Source organism: Watersipora subatra, chromosome 8 (assembly GCF_963576615.1).
Source record: "Watersipora subatra chromosome 8, tzWatSuba1.1, whole genome shotgun sequence".
NCBI classification, from domain to species: Eukaryota; Metazoa; Bryozoa; class Gymnolaemata; order Cheilostomatida; family Watersiporidae; genus Watersipora; species Watersipora subatra.
In genome coordinates, this window is record NC_088715.1 from 56,170,420 (window position 1) to 56,198,416 (window position 27,997).

General features: G+C 34.5%; 1 protein-coding gene across 5 annotated transcripts; it reads left to right on the forward strand.

The window, feature by feature from the left end:
- Nucleotides 1-4,551: 4,551 nt before the first annotated feature.
- Nucleotides 4,552-27,997, forward strand: LOC137401517 (uncharacterized). 5 transcript variants are annotated; one of them, XR_010979344.1, is made up of 8 exons: nucleotides 4,552-4,688; nucleotides 9,270-9,326; nucleotides 11,074-11,129; nucleotides 13,167-13,299; nucleotides 16,379-16,514; nucleotides 17,886-17,999; nucleotides 23,520-23,657; nucleotides 27,130-27,997. XR_010979344.1 is itself a non-coding variant. In XM_068087907.1 (5 exons), the coding sequence occupies exons 2-5, from the start codon at nucleotides 9,299-9,301 to the stop codon at nucleotides 27,316-27,318; spliced, it is 411 nt and encodes a 136-aa protein (XP_067944008.1). In that variant the 5' UTR covers nucleotides 4,552-4,688; nucleotides 9,270-9,298; the 3' UTR covers nucleotides 27,319-27,997. The 5 variants fall into 5 exon arrangements, 1 of the variants encoding a protein (XP_067944008.1); XR_010979343.1 differs by having other exon boundaries at nucleotides 16,396-16,514; XR_010979346.1 differs by lacking the exon at nucleotides 16,379-16,514.

The window sequence follows — 27,997 nt, forward strand, 5'->3', positions numbered from 1 at the left end:
CGTAACCTTGACCTTTGAATACAGATAGGTGATGAACAGGCAGAACAGCTTTTGTAAAATATTTTGTTGTTTTGTTTCCTTGTAGACATAAAATATTTGTTATTAGTTTTCCTTTGCAGATTATACATTGCTGTTTAGAAAAATTAGTAAATCGTTGTAAATGAACGTCAAAGATGTGCGCTCTCCAAGATATTGTAGAAGTACTGAAAAATGGTAAAAAACAAATGATATTGATCAAAAACAGAGAAAAGTTGTCAATGCACCCTAATATTACTGCAGTTACAGTACACCCCACATATTTAAAAAAAAAATTACGTCAAGTTTTTCCTCTTTGTATGCCCGAAAGGTCAGTTTGGAAAGGTCTTTGAATGGGTTGTGCAATTCACATGTATTTTACTGTTCTTATATTGTACAATCAATATATTGTAAACTTGACTGGAAAAAATTATTTATGCTGCAGGAGCTCGTAATGTAGGCCTACTGCATATTCTTTCAACGATTGGAAAAGCCAAAGTTGCACTTCCTATAGGTAGCTAATTGATATTACCTTTGGTGTTTTTTTTAAATCTAATTTTTACTATGATACATTTTTAGTTGGTAGTTTTCAATGGATTTCAATTTTCAACTTCAATTTCAAAAGTCCTGGTACACTCACGTTTCTGGTTTTCCTAAGATTCGATCACTAAATATACATATGACTAACAATATACAGTGTCGTATACGCTTTCACTGCCTTATGCTCATTTATGTGAAATATATGGTCGACTGCGCATTTTCGCGAACTTCCCAGTAATTGCGTAGTAGCCTAAGTTTATTATCCGTTGACAACATAACCAATGATATTTAGGACTTTTATGGTATTGACAATGTTGTCCAAAATTTGTTGTATAAAATTAGCATTGAATCACAAGGTAATTTTAAATTTTTGTTTGGAAATTTCCAACCGAAAAAACCAACATTATTGTGTAAGTTTTATGTAAGAACCTTCCGAGATACATGTGAATTGGATTACCTATCATAAGCAGAGTAGGATTAAGTCTGTCATTAAATATGTCATTAATATTAGTTTTAGCGCTGGCTCACATTCAATCATCTGTTAAAGTATTCATGATGTTTTTCGTCATTAGTTAGTCTTGCCTAAGGTACGTTATGGTATGCTATTATAAAGCAATTATGCTGTGGTTTTTGTATCTGTTTTTGTCGTTGATGAGTTATGCTAGTAGCATTGTTTTGCTGGAGTCAGTGAGCTACGAATGCTTGAACAGTAAAGGAGAGTATCACAACAGAGCTGAAGATGAGAGGCATTTAGTGAATTTTAGTAGGCCAAGATACATAACTTACATTAGACAACAGATAATTACTTATGTTGAAGACATTATAGCTAATTCAGATTTAGATTTTTTTTCATTAAATCGACAAAAAATAGCAGCACTGACTCTGATGGTAGTGAAAGTAATATTTTTGTTAGAGTAAGAAATATTGAGGAGGATTGTTTTAGCTTTGAAGTGATTGTACTTTACATCGCTTTATCAATGCACAAAAAAGTTATAAAAACAAACTGAAATATTGTTTCCAAGTCTATTTATAAAAGCCTTTTATGAAATTTTTTTCATATCAAATTTTCCAGATTTATAGGTTCATACAATTATTGTTATGAAAATGAAATACAGATCAACAACAAACTATAGGGCTCAGAAAACGTTCAGAGTATGACATAGCAGAACTGTAGAACCTCAGCACATTTGCTATTACGCAATCTAGACAGAAACCGGTAGCCACTCCCAAATTGATTCATTATACCAACTACCTAACTGTATATGTAGAAGTGCAAGCATTAGCTCTTGCTACTATGCTTTTGAAATGCACAAAATGCCATTTATTTGCGTTGCAATTAAGTAGCTTGGCTATCGATCACAAACAACTCAAGAAAACATGTTTTTCAACTCTTAATGAAATTGTTGCCATAAAATTTGGCCAATATCTTATAATTAAGTTATATAACATCTATTATAGATGTTATATAACCCAATAATAAGATATTGGCCAAATTTTCTGGTACAATAAAAATAATACATTAGTTACTTATTTGGCTTCAGCTGTTAGCCAAACCTAAAAAAACAGCAACCTATATGGGCCAGGGGCGCTTATCGGATCCAATCATTAGTATTTACAAGTTTGGATTAAACCAAACAATGTTCTTCTGTTTTTTAGGTGGGAGCTGTCATCACAAACTTGGAGAATGATTAAGCTAGGCTCCTTTTTAACTTCCCAACCTTTCATAAGTTTCATTATCTTTTTAGACAGCCGTTGCCTGTTCAATTAGAACTCCTGGCATTCAAACTGTGGTTCATTGTTCAATTCTCAAATAGGCTCCTATGGATGGCCAGATCTACATCAACCCCTAAAATGTTCTCTTAGCCAATGTTCTCCGCTAATAACTGTTACTTGTTATTGCTATAATAGTTCAAACAGATTGTGTTGGCAGAAGATTGTTCCATCATACAATAGTTTTCGATTATTATCATGTATGTTTTATTAGGAGTTGCATAATTTCCAATTAGGGATTTTAAATGTTTTTCAATTTTATGAATCCAAACATCTATGTTTAGAATGATTGTGATTAGAAATAATCACTGCCAGAGCAACGAGCTATGGGGATCAGTGAATGTCCAATTTGGCGCAGCAGACCCTCAATGCGAGAGCAATTACGTAATACCTATGGAGTGTCTCCAGCTCGACAAAGGATGAGAGAAATTAACAGCAAATGACACAGCGAAAGTGTAGCAGTGCCCGGCTTTGATAGAGACACACTAATTAAGGCAATGCCATTTCACTGTCACTCTGACCTTTGACACTCTTAAGCCGTGGTCACACGGGCACCGAACCGAACTAAATGACGCAAAACGACGTCGTTTTCAGCTCTAAAAAGTTCTGCTGAGGACATTTCTGGCCGAAACGAACTATTTCGGTACTGCTCGAAATTTCGTGCCGAACCCTTGCTCTTATTGGCTGGTTAAAATTCTAGAATTCTAGCGAGCACGCGTCACATTTCTTCTTACATGCGTGTGAGTAAAGTTAAAAAAGAAATGGAACGATACTTTTGTTTCGTTAAATAAACAACATGAAGCAATTTACGACAAGGTTCACCCGGACTTGTGATTGGGTTGCATAAATGTAAGATGTTGCACTTAAGTTTTGCATAAATGTAGGGGAATGGTTGTGATTTTCTTTCGTGTAGAATATAAGTAATGTGTCATATTCATCCTGATGAACTATCGTTGACTGATTTATTTATGTAAAACCACAGTACTATGATAAAGACTGTTTTTGTTTGTTATGTACTCAGCATAGAAAAACATTCATATGTTAATAAAAAAATATAATTATGTTGATGGGAAGGGTTAGCAAAATATTTGTATCGAGTGATTTACTTTGAGCAGCCGAACGATCTTCTGATAAATCTGCTGTGTAATTATAATTTATAATTGTTCCTCAAAGTTTTTTTGTTTACAATAGAAATATTTAACTCAAATACATAACAACTACTAATGAAACCGTGTCCTGTCTCTATACCTATGGTATCTAGGAAGCGAATTTACTTCGGTGGCCGTGTGACATGTGCCACGAACCGAACCAGCCTCCGAACCGAACCAATCCTACGTCGGTTCGGTGCTCGTGTGACCACGCCATTACTTACTCCAATGCTTTTAGTAAAAGGCTTTCAATAAATTTTAAAGATGTTGTATTTACTCAGATATCATATATATTAAACTGCAAAAGAAAAGATTTAACAAAAGTTTTTACTGCCACTTAATGTAGCAGTGTTTTTAAACTACTGTCATTGACAATCAGTTAGCCATGATGGATTAAGCATGCCGATAGCTTGTGAACTGTATACTGTTTTAAAGCATTGCAGAAACCCCTGCAGTCTTAAAATAAATTTCATAGACATACCAGATAGGTGGGCCTTCCAGAAAGCATTTAAAAAGCATTAAAAGGCACCTATATGCTTCAAATATATTTTTTTCTAAAGCATTTTATGCACTATGCAAATATTGTTTTTAAATTTGTGCTCAAATTCATCCCCACTTTCATCATTGTCTTTTGAACTAATGATTTGGCAAGTCTCTTGCAGTTATTGTTTTAAAAATATAATGATATATTGTATATATATATATATATATATATATATTATTGTGCATGTGGTAGCGTATAAATTAAAACCATCAAAAACTTACAAATCCTGTAGTGAAGTTTATTTTATCTTGAAATTATCAAAGTGTGGCACTCCTTTGTCTGCGCATGCTAAGGTGAGGCCGGGTTCAGACCTGGGGACAGCTGCGTAATCTCGACTCATTATGTACCCAACAGCTGGAAAGCAAACAAATTGTGTAGCTGCGTATGGGCATCAAATTAATTTAATTGCGCAAATGACGACATTTCTTTCTGTAGGAGATAATAGTCGCGCACTCTGAGCTTGTAGTCCATGAGCGATCGCTTGCATAACAGGTACTCTGTCTCACGTGTCTTAGATGCCATATTGGTTCGAACCAGGCCTAAGTAAGGCTGTAAATCTATCTCATTCCATCTCGTTTCAGTCAGGCTTTTAGCTTTTAGTTTCTGATTTAGACTAACAAGGATAGGCTAAAACTCTATTTAAGAAATAGGACAGATAGTGAAGGTAGCAGGTATGTGCGCTTATGCTTTAGCTCTGGCTTACCGTGTACTTTGGAGACTACATTGAACTAAAGAATTTATGGTTGTCACTCATCCAAAGTAACAAAAAATTAGGACTTTTATTAGAAGCCTGAATGATTGTAGCCTAACATTTATTTCATATTCATGTTTTTAACGCAGTCACTCTGACTTTATATATGTGTTAGTCGTATAACAACTGAAAAGCAGAAAATCAAAGAAGAGAAAGGCTGTTATGAATGCTTAGATATAAAGTTATAGGGAGCAAAAAATATGCAGGTACAAAAACCCACCTGACCGCGCAGGCCAAGACGACATATGTAGTTTTAAAAGCTGAAGATAACTGTAGAAATGTCAAGTGATTTGCAGGAATTGAGAGTCGCTATCCTTGGTAATGTTTCCGTAGATATGGATTACAGAAAAATGTTGTCTTGCTAACTGGATGCTAGATGCATGCTTTACATTAAAGCTTCAAGGTCGCGAATGATAAGTTTTTCAACTTTTTAAAGATTTCAAGGGATTCAAAAATGTACAGCAACTGTTTCAAAATATGGTTTACAGAAGGATATTTAAGAATTGAATAGTGAAATGGTATATAATTTATATTGTAATATTCATACAAAAATTATTTTCGTACCATATGCTTATCAAAGCTTCCATTGCAAGGCAAAAGTTAGCAGTAGTTCATTTTTCAGTATAGAAATTTAGGACAAAAAATGGATGTAAAATGAGCAACATTGTATAATGCTAGAACTACATGTAGCATCAGCTTTGCTAGCAAGGCTTTGTGAAGGATATTAGATACGCATGAAATGAGAAAAATCTTTTACCATGAATGTTTATATTATTGAATGATATTATTAATATTCCCAGTCGCAGATATTACTTAAGAGAAAATGACTATTTTGCCATAAGCTTAGCTTTTGAACATTTTTTTGATTGGCTAATCAACCATGATACAGATACATGCAAAATAATTAAGCTCTCTGTATACACATTAATATGCTAGTTAGCAACAAATTTGTGTGTAGCATTAGGAAAATCAATGACTAAATTTGGTTGATAGTTCTCCAATGTGCTGCGGGACACCTTTTGTATCTTGCGAGCTTTAGCTTTTAGAGCCAGACATTACCCAGTTCAAGAACTGAAGGCCATAATTTAGTAGCTAGCATTATTTAAACATTCCTTTGTATATAGCTGAGGGTATGGCATTATGTAATAGCATGGCTGGTGGTTGTTTAGTTCAGGCTAATCCCATCGGCCACTGTCAACACCTCGCTGGCACTTGGCCACTGACAACACCTCGCTGGCACTTGTTACATGCATTACTCGTGCGTCTTTGTCTATTGGTGCGTTTACACTGGCTGATTTTGTCACCCATTTTGTCGAGCACAGACCAATTTGATGAGTCGGTGTCGGCATCGGTAGGTGTGAGCAGAGAGATCGGTGTTGGTACTGATTTGAAAGTCAGTGTCGGTGAATCCCAGCAGCTCATCAGCCAATCAGAAGCTAAGAGCCTCTGATTAAATGAGCCTAAGCTTTAAAGATGTAGTTGCGTCAAAAATGAAATTAGGACCCATAAAAGGCTAAAACATCAGCTACAATTTGATGCCATTTTTGTCTTTGTAGACCAACCCTGTCCAGAGATATATGCGTTTGAATGAGGCCCTCTGTTAAAAAGCTCACGTTCCAGCGGGTGCCAATTTCGTGACGTAACAAGCTTGTTATCTGAAACGAAACCACGAGCGATAAAAATGAGGTCGATTCGTTAGCCAATCATGCGTGCGAAATTTTTATATAGGCCGTAATAAAGGTTATCACTCGTAAAACGCGTTGTCTGTGGTCTCGAAGATTCTCATCGTTGTTTCTGATTCAACGCGTTTCAACAATTACTAAGTTATACATAGTTTTAAAATGGCTTCAAGTTCGAGCGACCGCTACTCAGAGTTTTCTGAGCAACTTCAAGTAAAATATTAGAGTAGATAGCCTATGGCCAAAGCTGACAGGCGTCAGCAGCGTTTTGCTGCAGAAGAAGACAGAATGGAGGTAAATTAACTTAGAGTCTTCTATACTTTAGTAAATGTAATATTTTTTATAGTCATAAATACATGTACTAATTAATAAAATGATAATTCTTTGCTATCTCCAATCATCGTTTCATAGCTTATCTGCCGTTTTACCTAGCTATAATATTTTTTTTCGAATTTTCTTTGGTAAATTAGAGTCATGATTACAAATTATTTTCACTCGTAGGAAGTGGGTAAAATCGATTGATCATTGCAAATCTTTAATTTCCAGAACCAAAGCTTCGAATCGTTGGCTTGGCGTACTTGCGCCTTTATTAAATGTTTATTAGTTTTTAAAATTACACTCGCAATCTATTCAACTCCCAATTTGGAAGCTGTCAATAGATACGCTTTAGAATGACATATCTATGAATGACATATTTATTGCATCTACTTTGTTTACATTTACTTGTTTTACTGATTACAGAATGTTTATGTCGTCCCACCAGCCGAAGAAGCTTTGTCAGTGTGGAAACTGCCATAAAGGAGAAAGCGAGAATTGAATGCGTGCTGGATGATGTTTTGTTGAGTTTGTTGCAGTAGATGAATTTGTCTTATTGTATCAGCTAATACTATGTGAGTGGCCACGACTTGATGAATATCTTTAATAAAAGCTTTATGCCGAGATGAAAATATTTTTGCTTGTAAAAATTATATAATAAAATAATATTGTTAAAGATAATGCAAAACATGATTTGCAGAATATTGTAGTGAATCGGATATGGTATATGGGTGTCCGCAGAACTGAAGAATGTGAGTTCAAATCCAGTTTGCAGCAGACTTCTCATCCTTAAAACTCTATCCCTGTCTATATTCTTTTCAAAGAGGTGGCTTGCTTATTTCATTAATTTAGTATTCGGTAAGAATACTACTAGCAATGATATACAGCAATGTATATCATTGCTACTAGCAAGAAACTAGTACGTAGGCAATATGTAATAGGCGACATAATGTGGGCGGGGCTTATGGGAGGCTGTATAGGGTAGCTGCAAAACTGCTGATACAAAGACCGCGTCCTACATAAAGTGACTTGACAGAATTACCGTAGACCGGTAGAATTGGTAGTCGGTACCCAAATGTTTAAACAACATTTGGAGAAAGTGAGTAGAACAAATTTTCAATTTTCGTTATTTGAGGCCTTTGAAACATTCATAATAATGCATCTGTAGCAGGATTTAAAATTTTATTCTAGCTAACATGAGCAAATACAAAATAAGATATATACCAATAGAGCCGCGTAAGACTAGACTTTTATCGCAAATAGCCGATGTGAATACGAGGGATAGAGACAGGTTGCCAAACGCGTGACATCATTTTTGGCGAGGCTGGGCACGTTTTTGTGGCCTGAGCGTTTTTACGGCGATCAGATTTTTTCGGTTTTAATCTTCAAATATCTTGGCAATGCGATCGCGTAACACAACAAACAACATATCAACTGATAGAGAAAAAAAAATGCTTTCTTTTAAGATCAACTTAAATTTTGACGCAACTACATCTTTAATGAGAGTTCTAAGTTTATGAAACGAAAGGGCTAGGTTTAATGAGAGGCTAGGAGACTGTCATTAAACTTTCCCTAGTGCTCTTTCTGATAGTGAGCTTTTATTTAAATTAATTAAAAGTGAATAGCCAGTTGTATGACTACTACTAGTACTACTACTAGTTCTACTACATGTACTACTTTAAAAGAATTTGCCGGCCCTTACTTGGCACGATCTAAATTATTTCATACAGAAATAAATTGAGTTTGATTTTATTCAAGGTTTTATTAGCGAAGGAAATTTACTAGCCGAGGAGCGTACGGCCATTTGCTCTGTCTACTAAGTGAGCGTTGCTCCCTTATATACAATAAAATTGCCCGTTCCGGCTAACGGGACCGAGTAGGAACACCAGGTAACAATGTTTAAATGGCCAATAATTAGGCCCGCTAGTGCGTTGATATGACAACATAAACGACGACAATTGATAGCCTAACGAGTAACAAGGCTATAATAAAAAGGAAAACACATATAATAAAATATTTATAGACATAAAATATATACAAACACATAATTACATATAATACAGACTGTCAGAGCTCCCGCAGCCGATCCTGCCATCAACAAAATCTAATCGTCATCGGAAAATTCCATTCGGCATTCAGTAGTTGCTTCTAGCGGTAGTAGTAGGAGCAGTAGTAATAGTGTAGTACTAGTATATAATTTTCCACATCAAGCGTGTTGATTTTTATGTGTACTCGTCTTTGCGTGGTTGGGTGAATTTCAGAACGGCGAAGCGCTGTGATTGGCTGTTGGTACCGAAAAAAATAGTTCGATCGTTGCAATGTAAAGGGGAGTCGATGTCGGCACCCATGCGTGAAATGTCTGAGGTACCGGTCTGAGTCAGGGTATTGGCACCTAATCGGAGTCGGTCCTGGCCAGTGTAAACGCACCATAACTTGTGATGTACTGTCTAACTGGTCTTGGTCAACATGAATGCATGCTCACCATCAATTGTCTTTTTTTCCTGTAGATTCTGCAATCGTGTTTTGTAATGATGCTATGATGCCTGACTTGCTTTTGGTTGCAGGTATGTACTGACAAGATAAAACAGTGTGACTCTTTTTTCAATTTTATTTTCAGGGTTTAATTATATGGTCTATAATTTTGATAACAACTGTGACTTAGTCTTTAGCTGAACGCCCTCTTTTCTTGTTATTTCGTTACTGTTACTCATGCCAACAAGAAATTTAAAAATCATATTGTTTTAACTAATTATAATAGGAAGGGGTGGAGTACTATTTAAGATAGCTTTTTCTGTAGACCCACATAACAAAAATCATAATTAGCAATCAATATAGCTCTGGTTATGACATTAAAATTAACATTTTTGTGGTTTAGTGTCATGCTTAGCCTCTGAGCATTGATTTCAATGTTTTCCGATGTTTCTAACTTGAAAGTTTTGAACTCTTGAGATTACACCATACTGACCCTCTTATAAAGTTAAACCCTGTATATAACAATTATGATTTCATCTAGTTTTCAATAGCCTAGCCGACTAACCTTACCCACACTGTGTAGTACTGTCCTGATTGTATTGTGGTTGATTTTTGTTAGTACAAAGTAGGGTTTGGCACTAGCGGTGAAACTCACTGAAAATTCATGCATCTTCTCTCAAATCTTGGAATTAGAAAGTTTGAGTATTTTTATCTTGTTGGCTAGAATTTAGACTGCTGCATGTGAAATTTGGCGCATGAATTATTTGAACAGAATGGATTAATGCTGGGTTTACTGGGACTGAAAGATGTGTGATATTGAACAACCAGGCTTGCTATGAACTAATGCAAATATGGAAATAATTATAATTGCATTTCAATATCATGATGACTAAGCTGGTGTCTTGTAATAATTTAGGTTGTGCACATAAAACACCATAGATATAGCATGTTTCAGTCAGTTCTACTAGTACAATTAAATATGACATGGAGTCGTGTAGTGTTTTTTATAATTTTAGTCTCCATTCTTCTTATTTGAGATTCTGACGCTTGTCGCCAATGTTTTTGTAGTTCTACCTGCAAAATGATAAAAAGTTATTTTCACCTGTAAAATTACAATTTAAGTATATATATTGAACAATACTTAAATTGTTCTGTATACTCGAAGGAGAGATAGAGATAAGGTTTGAGTGATCAAAAAAGATATGTGTATGCAGGGACAAGAACACTCCAGATAACCTAATCGCAAACCAAGAAAACCTCTGTAGTCATAAAAGCCGAAGAAACTGTAGAAATGTCAAGCAATTAGCAGTAGTCGAGAGTTGCTATAATTCATAAAGCTTTGGTAGATATGAATTACTAAATAATTTTTCAGCAGGCTTAGCTTTTGAACCATGATACAGATACATGCAAAATAATTAAGCTTTTTGTATACACACTAATATGCTAGTTAGCAACAAATTTGTGTGTAGCATTAGGAAAATCAATGACTAAATTTGCTTGATAGTTCTCCAATGTGCTGTGGGACACCTTTTGTATCTTGCGAGCTTTAGCTTTCAGAGCCAGACATTACCCAGTTCAAGAACTGAAGGTCATAATCTAGTAGCTAGCATTATTTAAACATCCATTTGTGTATAGCTGAGTGTATGGCATTATGTAATAGCGTGGCTGGTGATTGTTTAGTTCAGATAAATGGTTAATCCCATCAGCCACTGTCAACACCTCGCTGGCACTTGTTACACGCGTTACTCATGGGTCTTTGTCTAACTTGTGATGTACTGTCTAACTTGTCTTGGTCAACAAGAATGCATGCTAATCATCAATTGTCTTTTTTTCCTGTAGATTCTGCAATTGTGTTTCGTAATGGTGCTATGATGCCCGACTTGCTTTTGTTGCAGGTATGTACTGACAAGATAAAACAATCTGCCTCTTTTTTCAATTTTGTTTTTCAGGGTTCAATTATATGGTCTATAATTTTGACAACAACTGCGACTTAGTCTTTAGCTGAACGCCTTTTTTTTCTTGTTATTTTTCTACTGTTATTCATGCCAACAAGAAATTTAAAAATCATGTTGTTTTAAATAATTATAATAGGAGCCTATGGAATACTATTTAAAATAGCTTTTCTCTGTAGGCCCACATAACAAAGATCCTAATTAGCAATTGATTAAGCTCTGGACATGACATTAAAATGAACCTTTTTGTGGTTTAGTGTCATGCTTAGCCTCTGAAAATTGATTTCAATGTTTTCCAATGTTTCTAACTTGAAAGTTTTGAACGCTTGAGATTACACCATACTGACCCTTTTATAAAGCTAAACCCTGTATATAACAATTATGATTTCATCTAGTTTTTAATAGCCTAGCCGACTAACCTTAACCACACTGTGTAGTACTGTTCTCTTGGTATTGTGGTTGACTTTTGTTAGTACAAAGTAGTATGATACTCACTGGAAATTCGGGAATTATCTTCTCTCAAATCTTAATATTTAAAAGTTTGAGTATTTTTATCTTGTTGGCTAGAGTTTTGACTGCTGAGTTTGAGATTTGGCACAAGAACTCTTTGAGCAGAATGTATAAGTGCTGGGTTTACTCCACTTGAAAGATGTGCAATATTCAGCGACTATGCTTGCTATGGACTAATGCAACTCGGGAAATAATTATAGTTGCATTTAAATATCACGCTGACTATGCTGGTGTCATGTATTAAGTTAGGTTTTACAAAAAAAACACCGGAGATGTAGCATGTTTCAGTCAGTTTAACTTGTTCAATTAAAATGACATAGAATGGTGTAGTGTTTTTATAATTTTAGTTTCCAATCTTCTGATTTGAGATTATCACGCTTGTTGTCAATGTTTTTGTAGTTGTACCTGCAAAACAAAAGAAAATTATTTTTCATTTGTTTTTACAATTTAGGTATAAGGAACAATACTAACCAAAACAGTAAATAATGCAGTATCTCATAAATGTTAGCCCTCTGAACCCTCACAGCTGGTATTTTGGAATCGCGTAGGCTGTGGCAGAAACTTTAACGGCGGAATACAGGCTTCCACATGGTTCTGTTTACAAAATATGTTTTTAAGCAACAGCAAAAACTAATAAAATTAATTCTTTCGCAGGATGTTAGATTCTAAATTTCACTTCCATTTGTAACATTTTTCACTTATCTCTATCTACTTTCTTCATTATAATAACACATTTTATTAGAATGATATCGCGAAACAATCAATACGACTCATTCGTTGGTAGGTCATAAATGACTGTGATACAAATGTAGAATTTTATGATAATAAATATAAATTTCCAGTATATTTTGAGTCATGAAAGGATGATGAGTGTGCTATGGATGAATATTATCTGTAAATGTTTAATGAGTTTTTAAAATCGTGCGAACTTTTATAGTTTTAGCCCGATTAATGGTGACATACTGTTTTTTTCTGTTTGATGACATCTGCTGTAGGTTGTCTGACTTTTTGTACTGCTGTTTCACCAAATATCATTGCATTGTTAGCACATTTAGATATATTTGGTAAAAAATTAATAACTTCGGATTGCTGGACATATTGTCTAGGTTTACTGACACGCATTGATTAGATCGAGCAAGGATCAACGGGGTAAAACTCGGTTTTGTATCATGGATTTTTACAAGTTTGTATTTATATTTAACAACTATGATATTATCTTACATGTATTTACATAGCATTGTCTAATTTATTTGAAAATTATAGAGCTTTAACTAGCAAATGTGGTTGCTGTCTAATGACACAGGCTTGGGTAATATTTCATACCAAGGGTTAGTACAAAGCCATTTGCATAGCTATTCATCCATAACATCTCGTGTATTGCTTTTCATTTGACCAGCACTTTATGTATTTCTATATCAAATTCATTGACATACAAACCGGTGGTGACTCACGGTTCCTTCATCTATATAGGCCTGGGCGGTCATCAAGGTCCTCTTCCTTGCATTGTCTTCCGGAAGATTTTGGCGATGAGTAGATCATAAATGTCAGTTGAACGCTTCTTCCCTGTCATTAGACACGTACCCAACCTAATTTTAAACAGCTGGTAAGTCATCATTGACTACTTGACTTGATGGGCTTTGTACTTAATGACCTCCCATATACTTTCAACACATTAGTCATAACTTATAATAAACTTTCATGGGTAGCAAAATCGTAAATGATACAGAATTTGAAGCGAACACGATTCAATACACAAACCGGAGTCAATACACAAACCGGCTATAGGAAATCAATTGATTCTTCAGAAGATTGTGTCAGTCTACCCCAAACCTTTAAAATAAATATATATAAATAAATATAACTATATATAAATATAACAATAGCCAATGAATAGATTTAAGAATTCAAGCAATTTATGTTTACACAAATTCTGTACCATTCACTATCTCGCTACCCTCTTTCGCCTTGAAATTCTAGAAAATTAGAGATGCGAGCTTGCAAGGTGGTTTTTGATGTATCACTAAATGCCCAAGGATGCGAGAGGCTAGTTACGGAAACTACATTACTTGGTTTTCCTGTCAGGTCTGCTTCAAATTTGTTTTAAAAAGGTTGGCTGAAAATGAGAGTATAAGCAAATCGAAAAGTTTGAAGCCAAGAAGAGATGATTTAAAAATTAAAATGAAGAAAAAATAGAATTAGCTCTAATATAAGATCAGAGCATTTTTTCAAGTATGTTTTATTAAGCTGAATTCAGTTATATTAAATTTATACTTTAAGTTTGTTTATGCGATTTCACAAAAGTGTAGAGTACCAAGCATGTTGCATCAAGTCTCTCTCACCCCGTCATTAGTGCTATGACTCTCTGAAAGGTAAGAAATCCATATGGTATGCTACTGTATGGACTGCTGCATACTGCCACTACTCAAAATTATGTTGTACATAATACTGCTACATTTTAATGCAGACCATAACCTTTACATAGGTATTTGTAACCTTGGGGGCATGGGTATAGAGCATGAATAGATAAAATCATGTATTTTTTTATTGTAATATCTCTTATTGGTAGTTTTTTAAAGGATGGCAACACAATAATTTATCTTTAGTTAATTTATATAAAAAACATTCTTTGAGATAGGACTTTAAGAAAATTAACTTGCGAGCTTTTGTCCCAGAATGCATTTTGCTCTCATATCAGACATGACTGTACAGTAGGCGCTCCTAAAATGAGATGATCAGTTCTAGGAACGTTTACATGATAAGGATTTTTCATTATAAGATTGTTAACATATATGTAAATTGTCTAAACCATTTCAGGACCTTTCCAAACTCGCTCATGTGAGAATCTGACTTAAATTCTTTTGAATGTATTGGCAGTGCCTTAACTGTATTATTATTGGTTTTCATCGACAACTTTTCATGATCAACCTCATTGGTTTAATAGACCATGATTGTGGTAATTTGAAAATAATTTGATGAAGAGCGCATAGTTTTGACGCGACAGCGACTTACAACAATTGACTAAGAAAAAATAGTTTCACTATAAAAAAGCGGTAGTACCTTTTCGTCATCTATTCGTCCTTAAGAGCTCAAGATTGCAACTCCAACTCGTGACATTCAGATGCACCAACCAATAGCCTTAAAGTATTTATCAACAATTGCACTGCTATATGTACCTATTCTCTGTTCCGTCTTCACTTCAGACAAATTATCACAAGAGTCAGAATGTCATGGAAATTGTATGTATTATATGTATAATGCTTTATGTACAGTGTTGGGAAAAAATCTTTGTCCGCCTGTTTAAGTAAGTGTAGCACTGCAATAAATTCATCATAATTTGGAAATATTTTGCACTGCATACATAAAACCCTGTATCAAAACAATCCTAATGAGCTGAAGAATAGAAATAACTAGATTTTAAAATTGCCAAATATCTTCTATTGTATCAACCGCTGCCTACTCATTCACACTGCATACCAGAAAATATGTCATCGCAAATTTTGTTATTATCTCTTCTTTAATTATTTTCTAAATTGAAAATAACAGTATTGTACTGTTATGGGCCCAGAAAAAAGCTATTGGGGTTGTTTTGCATTTTAATATTTTATCTGGTAGCCTTTGCCGACTATAACCATTCTGCAGCCTTAGGCATGCTGTGAACAAGCCTCACGAGCGCTTGAGTGTTCATAATCTGAAACCAGCAATCATGTTGGACAGCTGGTTTTTTCAAACGCCTTGATCGTGGTAGATCTTTGGTGGTTTGATGCTGCATTCATTTCGTTACCACTTAATTTTCTTTAGGTTGAAATACTCTAAGCTTCTTCGCTATTTTTCTATTGCTCAGATTGCCCATCGTATGCAGGTGAATGATGAGGTCGTTGACACATTTCCATGGTTGATGTTGACGCTGGTATGAATTCTGGGATCTCTAGCTGTTCCTCTTTTAACAAGCGAAACTGTAAACCTTTGCTGCACATGCTGTCCAACAGGATCTCTATTGTTGTGATAATATTCCACTTGAAAATTAATAATGTCATATTGCGTTTGAAAATGAGTTAATAAACACTGATTCACATTGATTGGCCTAAAATTGATTATTGATCCCTGATTAACCCTAATTTTATTACTGATGGTGTCAACAAGATCTAATGTTAATTTACTTTTAAATGATGCATGGTTTGTCAGGGTTCAATCCCTCTACATGACTACTACAACAAATTTACCTAAAATGGGCAGTGAGGTTTGAGGTGGACAAAGACTTTCTGACACCACTGTATGTCGCTTTCTTTTCTCGCAGGTGTGGCGAGACAGACTAACACTCAAATCGAACTTTAGAACTCGCCCGATGATACACTTTAAGTTATATGAAGTTTTTTACATGGTACGAAGCAAAAACTTTACAAAATTGCCTGACTTTTTCTAGAATTTATGCTATAGGAGGTATACGTTATAGGAGCATCTACTTTACTCTAAAAGACCATGTGAGTTTGTGAGGTACTAATATCATGTTTAAAGTGTGCAATAGCTCCCATGTAGGATACTTTTGCTCCCTCATCACTAATTGAACTCTGTTCCAAATTTTGGTCAGGTTACCACGTTTTGTCACAATGTCTCAGCATTTATGCTATATTTTTTTGTAGACAAATAAAGTTTATTGTGTATTATCTAATTTTTATCACTTTTAGCCTCGCTTGTCCTCTAGCGCAAAGCCGACCTATTGCTCCTAGATGTGACTCTGGGACGGAAGGATAAAATGACCACTTATGGGATAAAAGTGCAAGCTGAGTTATCAGTAAAGATTTTGACAGAACTGTTCATGAAGTGAGTGTGAGAGTGCTTTAATTTCAATGCTGTAGTTTATCCCATTTTCTTTCCACTTAACGTGGAATGTTTTATTAGTACGATATTTTAGGCAGTTTGAGGCAACTTGTTTTTGGGACAATGTTTAATTATGACTGCTGATGTACTGGCGGTTAAGACATTTGAAAAGCTGATAATGGTGTTTTTATAAAACCCCGACAATAAATGCAGAGTAATTTTTTGCTTTGTAGCATATTTGACTCAATAGAACAAGTGTTATCGCTGAAGCATTATCTTAAGGTGAAAACCAATTAGGCGATAATTAGAGCGATATCGCGCTGTGTGGCGCTAATCTGCGTTAGAATTCACTCAGCGTGTTCATGCAGAGCGATAAAGCTAGAATTTCTCTACACAACTTTATTGCTAACGAGATGCATTTCGATTGGTTAGTTTTTACCAGAATGTAATTTTACGGTGGGTAATTATTTCTTACCGATGTTCAACAACGTACAGCAGCACCAATTTTCTATTTTGTTACGATTGAAACATCTTCAGAACGAACACTCAATTGTTTATGAATTTAATAATAGCACTCCCAGTTCTGTCCATCATAACAAATAAAATTAAAAAAAATCCGAGTTGAAAACCAACATCTGGAGTCAATCGTTGCGCCGGTTGACCATCTTGAGAATGGTAAATATTTAATATATTAAATATGAAAAACCACTACAAAATAAAATATGTATAAAACATTGTAAAAACAATACAGTTAAAAATACAAGAATCGTTTTTCTTTTGTCTTCTTGTAGTGTAGGCAGTGTACACTCTTTGAAAGGGAGATAGGTTTAATAACAAATGTGGAGGTTGTTTATGTTGTAGCTTAGACGACGACATATTGACTGGCCTAAATTTATTAACAACTCCGAAAAAACTGATGATACGGATTTTTATTGGCAGTTTGTGAGCGTGCCCATTATATCATTTGCTAGTAAATCGCTCAAGTGTGTTTATGCACGCACCAGCGATATCTCCGCCCTCCTCATGACGCTTGCAATAAAATCGCCTAATGTGTTTGGACCTTAAAAGCTCCTTGCTATATTTTCACAAAAGGCGAATATACCTAAACCTATACTTATACTGAGAAGGTAACTTACCTCCTGAAATAGAGGTGGCGTTCATTAAAAAGATGGCGCTCGATTTTCAAAGCAATCTCCTGATGTGGTCCCAAATAGCGGTGCCAATTAAATCAAGGTGCATTTAAATATAGGTTTAACGGTAGCTCACTTTCAACATTTCTTTCAATACCAAATTGAAGGTGGTCAGAGACTCTGTGCATAAAGTCCTCATCAACTTATTTTTTTATACAATGTTAAAAACTTTGTGCTTTTGTAGAAGTTGTTTAATCTGGAGAACGAAGATGAGCTCACCACGCAGAACTATTGTTCTTTAATCATGTTCTCATAGAACTAATCATATTGGCCTACAAGTGTTTTAAAAAACTGAAGGGTAAGTTGATGAGTCCTCTACTTTTTGTAGTCCTAATCTTCTGATAATTAAATTGGGTTTTGATGATTAAAGTGAGCTCTGGAGACTGCAGTCATTACATTGGGTAGTTGGCTACACTAAAATACTATAGCACTGACAATCCGCAAAAATAGTAAAACAATAGTTATGAAGCAAAATAACCATGTATGGAGTGGCATGTACAACTGATATTTAAATTGTACAAATACAATATCAAAGTATTAAAATATTAACCATTTTTTAAAGATTGAATGTATTTCTTAATGAGTGTAGCCTGGGTTTTCCGAATGGAAAAAGTCTAAAACACAATCAGATTTTGGTCTAGTCCATTAACTGAGTGCGTACAGCAGGCTGCGCAGTGCAGCTCAGCACAATGTACGCTTATAACCAAGAGCAATGCGCTAAAAAAATATTTGTACAAAACATTTCTTATTAGTGAGTAGGCAATTAGTTAGCCGGTCATATGTGTACCTAATAGGAAAAAACCAATCGCCATCCTGCATCTAACTAATAGAAAACATGTTAACAGCCAACAGCGACCAAAGTTTTTTGAGAATCATTATTTTTGTTTTTACAGTTTATTATTGCAATAAACAGCTGTGTCAGACCTTTACAGCAAACAAGGTTTTAGAAATGGGCAATAAATAAACCTTTGGAAAATGGACTACTGATTGCTACCTATTGTATCAGCAAAAGAGGATGAGAACCTGACCAAGCTCATACTGCAACACACTTTTTAGATTTTTTGTCAGTAACATTAGGCGTAAAACCTTCTGCTGATTAATGTGTATGTTAAAAAACTCTGATAGATGGTGTGGTTCATAAATAGGGTCATCTTAATCTGAGGGCACACTTCATTGGCAAAAATTAGGTCTTTAATAAGAGCCATCACATGTAGGACAAATTAATGTACCAAAGTCTGTTCTATTCTAATAAAAAGTGTATTACGTTATTCAATAGAAAAATGCTATGGTAATGATGCTACCACTACCAGGCACAATAGCATTTTAGCTTTTACTTTGAACCAATTTTTATTTACCCTTTATAGCCAAAATGTTAGCGCTTTAATTCTGGAGTTGTCTGTTCATGTAATAATGTTCTATCTACCAATCTTTCATACAAATAAAAGTTTCCTCAAGAACCCTGGCCATCATTTTTTAGCTGTTTTTTATGAAATCTAGAGACCTTTGAGACGTTCTCTCTTCCAACAGCGTCAATAATCTTTTAACCTTGTCTTAGCATTTTACAACATATTGAAGGGTAAAGTAACAATTTGTTCAAAACTTCATGAACTTGTGGTATGGCTCTTACTCTGTTTTTTACACTAAGCCTGCTTATAAAAATGCTGATGAAATGCAGTTGCATTTAAATTCTGCATAAAATGTCTAAATTGTTTTTTATCACGGCTTCATTAACAAACTAAAGACTTGGTAAATTTTGATCTTGCAGCCATTTTTTCCTAATTGTGCACGCAGTATGATGCTCAATTACAACAAGGCATGAAGTAAATGTAATACGAAGCAGTTTTTGCACTGATTTCTTATGTCTTAATTTTATGTTGAAGCTGTTTCAGTGTGAACTCTTAAACTACCAATAGTACAGCTCGTTTGGCAATGTGTTTCTGTATGGCCAAGTGCTGCATGATGCAGCTTTAGCAAGCTTTTGTACAAATTGTTTCCGATTACTGAGTAATTAGTAAATTACCTTATTACATCTATACCTGATTGAAAAAAGCTATTATTTGCATATGTTGAGCAAATAAAAATGCGTTTACAACCTGAGCATAGTTTTGCTTTGCAAAAACTTGTTTTATGAAATCTTCTTACTGATGACCAGTAATTTCAGAAGCAATACAGCCATAAATGGTTACTAACTTCAGATCTATAGACTGAGTAACTTTATTGAGCAATAGTACTAATGAGAGTAATTATGTTCATCAGATTAATTAACATGTAAACTAATAATATTCATAAATCATCCGACTAGAGTTTTGTGCTTACCTCACAGTAATTTCAAAATGGACGAAAAGTGGTCCCTCTCACTCGGCAACTTGTTTGAAATATTTTTGGGGGCATGAACTAACATAAAAACTTATGCTGACAAACCTGCTATAAAAATATTGTTAATAAACAATTGGGGTGTAAAGTTATAACCATTTATACACTCTTTTTAGAAATTAGGTTTCACGAAACACTTATGTCGCGGTAGAGAGATCCATTTCGTAGTAAAGGAGTTAAAGTTATCAGCAGGTAGATCATATGGGTCGCGGTCACAGAAACCATGGTTAAGTCGCAAACACGAAGTTGAGTTATTCGACTTTGAAGTTGCACCAACTGAACTTATAATATTGGTAACAAATTTTGTAACCTGTAGGTCTGGACCAATCAAAGAGTGATCTTTCTGAATCTGAAGTCAGTTTAGCCAATAAAAGTATTTTACCCTCGAAAAAAAACTTAAAACCATTGCTATGCTAAACAAGAAGTACTGAAAAATGGTGTCCGATAAAAATATATGTTTCTTTTTTGCCGATTTTAAAGGTAACTTTGACATTTTGGACACTTGTAATGAGTACTTTGGTATTCTAACTGATGTCAAAAGCAGTGAAAGTAAAGGGAGTTGCGGTGATATTTTCCTAACAATTCTTACAAGATTACTACAATATTTAATAATAAGAATAATTATACAATTTTTATGAAGTTATAATCAGATTTAGTTATGAGAATAATTATTCGAGTTTGCAAGGCCGAAGTATATAGTGACCGATGGTGTGCAATATGTTACTGTTGTTAATTGTCTAAAGATTTGGTTGATGATTTGGGTGTGCCCAATATCGCGATACTATCAAGCTGTTTTTAATATCTGCAAAATTAAGTAATACATTTTCTTATAAATATACAGCTATTTCTTTGACAACCAGCTAAAATCTGTTTAGATTTTTAAATTCAGCATAATTTTTTGAATACAAGTACAGAAATCTAGATAAATATTACAATATCTTGATATTGGTTGCTATGTCGTTTTGAAATGTAAACAAAACTGTACATTGGTTTTCGTTTCTCAAACTTTAACACCAGTTTTCTTGGAACTATGTTTTTGCACTAACGGTAAACGTGCTTCAGTTTTTTGACCATAAAATCTGCTGTAATTAGGCTAGAATCAAAATTTTGTTTGCTAAATCTTGTAATCCCGACTTACCATGAATTCTGTGATCATCACACATATTAATAGTTAATGCACTGTTTGGAACTTATAGTGCTATTGTAGAACTACAATAAAAATATGTCATCACTAACAGAAATTAACTACCAGTTTTGATTTTGTATAGGTGTCTTGTTTTCTATTACAGATTTTAATGTGTTTGCAGGACAAAATGAAGCAACTGCAAGAGGTTTATCATAGAATTTATTTCAAATTATGTTATTATGATAGAACTTTCCGTAACAAACTTTCATTTGGCTGATACTTGTATCCATTTTTGACTAAAATAAGTTGAACCAATTTGTTTCACTCCTACTACCTGCCCTAAATTGGTGCAAATGGTCATCAGAAATGTGCTTTCTTTGCGCTGCTAAAATGGCCCATTAGATGTACTTTAATTTGATGAAAACTCAAATATTGGTTAATTATTGGCCTTTCCAAAATACCGTAAAATACTCATCTGATTTGCATGTACGACTTAGCTGCCCAAGTTGTCAATGCATGGTACTGGAGCTTGTTATCATTTTGCTCATTGAAGGTTGACTTGCAACAAAATTTCATTACGGTTATTTGGTATCAAAAGATTCATCATGGCTTACTCTGCTGTGTTGTAGGTGCAAAATATGGAGAACTGGCATTACAAGCTCTTAAAAGCTAAAAAAGAAACAGTTAATCTCCGCGATCCCGAAACCGCCGTAGATTGGAATCAATTTATTTTTCTGATATAGTAAAACGATTTGGTTATTGTTTTGACACGTGATCTTCTCACATGAATTGTAAGTTCCGTAAAAAGGCTCAATATAAAACTTCTTGTAGCACTAGTTTATGACATAAACTTTGGGTTTCACCAAAGAGCTCTTACCAAATATAGATGCTCGCTAGTTTACAATTTTGTTTTGCGTTTATCTAATCGTCTAGTCGCAATCTGATCATGTGACCCATGCTTCCTGCCAAACAGCGCGCATAATTTTCACAGCATTTTTTGACTATCACAGGCGACCAAAAGGCTTGTCATGCTTATCAGATGATGATATGCATTCCTTCGAGCTAAGGTTAAAAATTAAACAAATTTTTACGGTAGGTTTTGAGATATCAGTGCTTAAAGTGACATCAATACAGTGATGAGGAAACAGATGCTTGAGGACAATAGACATCGTTTTATTGAATGCGTGAAGTGTATTTGTGAAAATATTTGAATGAATGAGGTTGCATGAAAGTGTAAACAGAAGTCATCTTGTTGAGCTACGTTCCATTTGACCCATTTTTGGAACCGGATTCTAATCTTCGGCAATTTCGTGATGGCGGCGATTAACTGTTCGCTTTTGAGCTTTTAAGAGCATGTTATCACATTTCTACATATATTGCACATGCAACACAACAGAGTAAGACATGGTGAATCTTTTGATACCAAATAACTGTAGTGTGAATTTTGTTGCAAGTCAACCTTTAAGCATTAGTAATCTTTTAGAAAAATGACAAGATTTTCTTTTGGAAACATACTTTTCAAGCAACAACGGTATGCGAGTGCCACTGTACGTAATTTTGATTAATATTCTTAAACTTAATAATCATTCTTAGTATTGACTAAGTATTATTGCTTTTTAGTTTGTGTATTTCTTTATGTAATTATTATCTGTGAATGTTTAGCTGAAGCTTGTGCAGAGCTGTCATCAACAACAATTTAGTTGAATGTCATTTACTAGTTATTCCGTTTTACAAATTGGACTGTGCCCTGTGAAATAACTGCTTTATTTTAATAGTGTATACAGCTCCTATTCACCCTTGCATGTTTATAGTTGTCATGTTCTTGCATTCTGGTTGCCTGTCCACCGACGATAGCACTTGTACAGACTATATGTAAGCATAGTGTCTGGGATAGGAACTGAAACTCACAGTTAAAACCTATGGTGACCAGCTCTAAACTTTACCTTGCAATAATATCTAAAAGCCAAGTCCAGATCATGGTCAGACTACTGACTATCAATTTTACGAATGAGTAATTGCTTTTGAAATACCACTTCGATATTTGAAGTCCATTTTTTTTAATAGGATTTGAATAAGTTTTTACATTGCTCAACTCGCGTTCTTCTATTGCCTACAAATCACAATGGTGACAAATATCAAAGCTGGGATTGAGAGTCATAAGCTAAAATATCAGATGCACTTCTGCTTGCTCAGTTTTTTCCTTTTTTTGCAGCAATCAATGAGCTTGCAATTGATTAGCTATGAACAGAGTTTAATTTAAATCGGGAAATCATCTATTCAAAAAATGTGATATTTCTATTTTGTTATTACTAATTGCAGGGTGTTGCTATAACATGTTCCGCACCCACTCTGGTGCTAGACAAGTTATCTAAAGAATTGGCGATTCAAGGTTACAAAAGCTTACATATTTGGGGAGGTTTCTGGTCAGAGGAGAGCGGACAAAGGAACTTAGTGAAGGTAAATTATGGTGTCAAAACACCAAAATATTGAGTGACATAGAATGAACCTTGGTGAAAAACAATATTTTTTTAGATGTTTTTTACAAATATTGAGATGAAAAATTTTGTGCTAGTCCGAAAATTTTAATAATATGTATTTGGACAATGCATCTAATAGTCTGCAACAAGCTATAGCTTTTTTTTAACTCTGAATGACACTCGTATTGCTTAACTTGCATTTTTGTACCATTTACAATCTCTGTTTGTGAGAAATGTACCTTTTGTTCCAAATCCAGTTCGGCCTGTCATAGCTGTTTTTTGCAGTCATCATTCAATTTTCGGGATTAACGGGGACCAGGGTCTTTTGTGGACAGTGAAAACCCACAAAATAAAAAGTAATGTTTTTAAGTATATACATAAATGAGCCAAACTTTAAGGCCAAAACACTTGCATTGTTTCATAAACATAATGTATTTGTTTCCTATGTGAAAAGTAAATTAAAGTTCCTTTCATTGACTTTTAGGTCATATTCTAACTTAAATCCAAGTATTTTAACTCAAATTATGAATTTTTTGTAGTATGGGCATAGGTCAGATTTTTATCTGGTTGGAATAGCTGTACAGCAAATTTTGCTATAATGTACATGTATACGTATTATAACGCAAATTCCTCTCAATGTAAAGAATTTATGTAAAGTTTTTGTTTGACCAACATAAGTAATGCCATATAGGGTAAAGTGTCAAGTTGGTGAAAATTCCCAAATTTATTAACAAAATTTTCATAGTTGTCCTTAAAAATATTGCTTACATTCTTGCCAAACTTGAGCAATGATAAGATGCATAGGGTTCGCTATTATAGATACCAATACATTGTTAAACTAGTTTGTCATTAGAGATTGTCATTTTTGTCAAAAATATGTCAAATGATTCGCCTCGCAAGAAATCAGAAATATTTGAAGGGGATCTATCAGTGAAAGCTTTAGAGTGTTAATACAGATGGTCTCCTACTTACGAACATTCGAGTTACGAACAACGGTACATACGAACAGGTCTGCGCGTATATTCATCGATAATACCGACGGTATTACCGATGTATTAGCGGCAGAAAGAGGCGCTACGTAGAAGCATCATCCAGCATCCACCTTCCTCTGCCCAGTTCGTTGCAGTGCATAAGTGCGTGAACGTATCTCCAGTGCGCAAATAACTTTTTAATTTTTCCTGTATGTATTGTAAAGGAGTTTGCCGACCTTTACTTGGCACGATCTAGACTAATAAATAAAAAGAAGAGAGTGTGTGTGTAGTTTCATTCAGCTTTTTATTAGCGAAGGAAATTTCACTATTCGAGAAGCGTACATCTATCTGCTCTGCTCAAATAAATGAGAGCGCTCCGTTATATTCAGTAATATCAACCGTTCCGTCCTAATGGCAAACGGTGAGAACACCGGCTAACAAGGTGAATAAATAGGACAGCTAGCGAGTTGGTATGACAACAATAAAAGTGACGATAAATGATAGTGTTATGGCGTGATATCAGATATAACAATAGCATAACGAGTGAAACAACGGTATAATAAAAGGACGAAACATAAAAAAGGACAACAACGATAAGTTCTAGCATAACGATTAAAACAATGATATAATAAAAAAGGACAACACATACAATCAATAAGAAATGCAGTGTCATGGCCCGGCGTCCACCACAGTATTCTCTCCATTTTATTAAAAAGTTTTTTTCAGTACAAACCAATTTACAGGTTACTTATACAAGCCTTAAACATACTTATATAAACCTTCTATATACTTATATATATGTAGGCCTTAAGCATAAATTATAATACAAAATATAGCACTGAAGCAACTTACGAACAAATTCACTGTACAAACAATTGTTCGGAACGTAACTCGTTCGTAGGTTGGGGACCATCTGTATACCAAGCTGAATGTCATGATATCTAGTTTCATCAAAATCTATCTTGCTCCCAAGCTCTTTTCGATGATGGATAAATGATAAGTCATACAGACACTGATTTTACTTTGTTAGCTAGCCGCAACAAGTAGCAGTCTGTCTCTTGTGGCTTTTATTCACCTCACCTTCTTTTTGATCTCTAAATTCATGTTTACTACCTTCAAAACTGAATGTTTTTTAATTGCCAAATCAGTTGATATGAGCATCAGAGCTAAATTTTTAGCTGAGCTATAATTTATTTTGGTCATCTCAAATAGTCTACGAAGATGAACTGTTATAAACGAGCGCATTTGCACAGACATGCTAATGGCAAAGAGTAGCTTTATTATATAAGCAGAGACTAAATAGTGTAAACAAAAGCTGAAAATCTGTTTTAATAGAAACTTCTAAACTATTTAAAGAATTTCAATAATGTCTATATAATTAATGATTAATGTATAATCCTAAATATTTAGGATTTGTTTGGAGTGCGCGAGAGGACAACTCTGCTTTGCAGAGTAACCTGGCAGTAACCCTATGCTTAATTTGTACATGTATGCATTGCAGTGAAAGGCATATTCATACACACCAACCTTACAGTGTTAAAGGCCAACTGAATGAAAAGGGACTTTTATACAATTCATAGTTAATCTGTGCATGGAAAAAATTGACCGTGTAGACAGTTAGGAATTTTACTCAGCTCAAGATTTTGAATCAACTTGGCTTGTACTAAAAAATACCATGGCAGTGTAGAGTGCTGTAAAAGATTATCAGTTGCAATAATTATGCATTCAAATATTGCAAATTATTACAAGGTCAATTAGCATAGTTGTTGTAGTGTCAGTCTAGCAAGGTAAATGTTGCAAGTTCAAATCCAGTGGGATGCAATATTTTTTCATTATCCAACGGTGGCTTTATATGGACAGACACGGTTCTCATCACAGTACAGGCTGAATGTGTAAAATTTTGTAGATTTTGGTGCATTTTGCTTAGAAATAAGAGGAATGGTAACGCTGTAATTATTAGTTTGTAAAATAAAGCTTTTCTTAACCCAACTATTCATTACATTTGATATTTAAAAGATACCATTCTTACCTAATAGTTTGACAAAAAAGCTTTAACTTAAAAGAAAGCATTAACGATAATGTTTGTTGTTTTTTACTTTTATTGAGTTAACTTGTGTTAACAACATCGAAACAAGAATTTTTTAAGGCTTACTAGGTTAATTTTTTTTAGGCAAAACATCAACATAGTGAGAACTGCAATCTCTTTAGGGGAAAAATAATTATGCAGAGTTTCAGTAGGAAAGCATCTTCTGTGCAACCTACATTTAGTACAGCCACCGATATAGCTTGCTGCAAAAGCCTACTCTTCAAGTTTCTGGCCAATCTCCTAAGCGTTCTAAAACAACATGATGGAGCACACTTTTTAGTCAGTATTGTTTTAAAGCTGGTTTGATATCTTGGGAAAGTTTGTAAAATGAGTAGTGTTCAACATTCTCCTAATTTTTAACTATACTAACAGGTTAATAACTGGTTTCTTTGCAGGTAGAGCAGCATATTTACCAGTGGAGGCAAAGTGGTCTAGATTGCCTAACCTTCAAACAACAAGTTGATGTTCAATTTCCAAAAAGGCATCCAGTGACTGGAATGACATCCAACCTTAAAGTTCTTTCTGTAGCTGGGCGTTTCTACAGTCAGCAAAGTTCTCTTGCGAATCGCTTCAAAGATCGCTAGCTAAAATCATATTTTAAACGTGGTGCAGAGCCATTAGTTACAGCTACCACAACTTCACACATTATACTCGAGGTGCCAGGAAATGGTCACACAATTTGCAAGACAATTATGGAGCTCAGTGTTTTGAAGCTCTACAGCTTTATTTGACAGAAATAAAATAGTCCACTTTTGTTGATAAATGTTTTATGGTATTCTTGTGAATGCTTTGATTTTTAATATTTTGGTAATGTGAGAGCTGTTTGGCCTGCTTTTGATAGGTTGTTCCATTTGCACTAAAGACTTTTAGATTTATACAAACTCATTGTGTTTTAAGAATATTTTATTTGTCACCGTTGCACTCACTTAAGCAATTTGTTTGATGTACTAATATTGAGCTTTCCTTTTCTGTAAACTCAACTCCTTGACGGGGTTGCTTAAAGAGTCAATTTTTTTCCTTATGAGTAAGTTTGGGCTTTTTTTTAAAGAAATATGCTGACCAATGTTGATAAATGCGAGTTAGATATACATGCATGCAATCTGCACAGTGTGTTCAATGTTACTGCATGGTTTCATCGAAAGCTCTTATCTGAAACCTTTTATAATCCAAAGGGCCCCACATATGCTATATTTCCCAGTTTTGCCTCAGTAGCAATGAATTGACTTAATCAAATAGTATAAGTAATAAATGTGGCCACAGGTA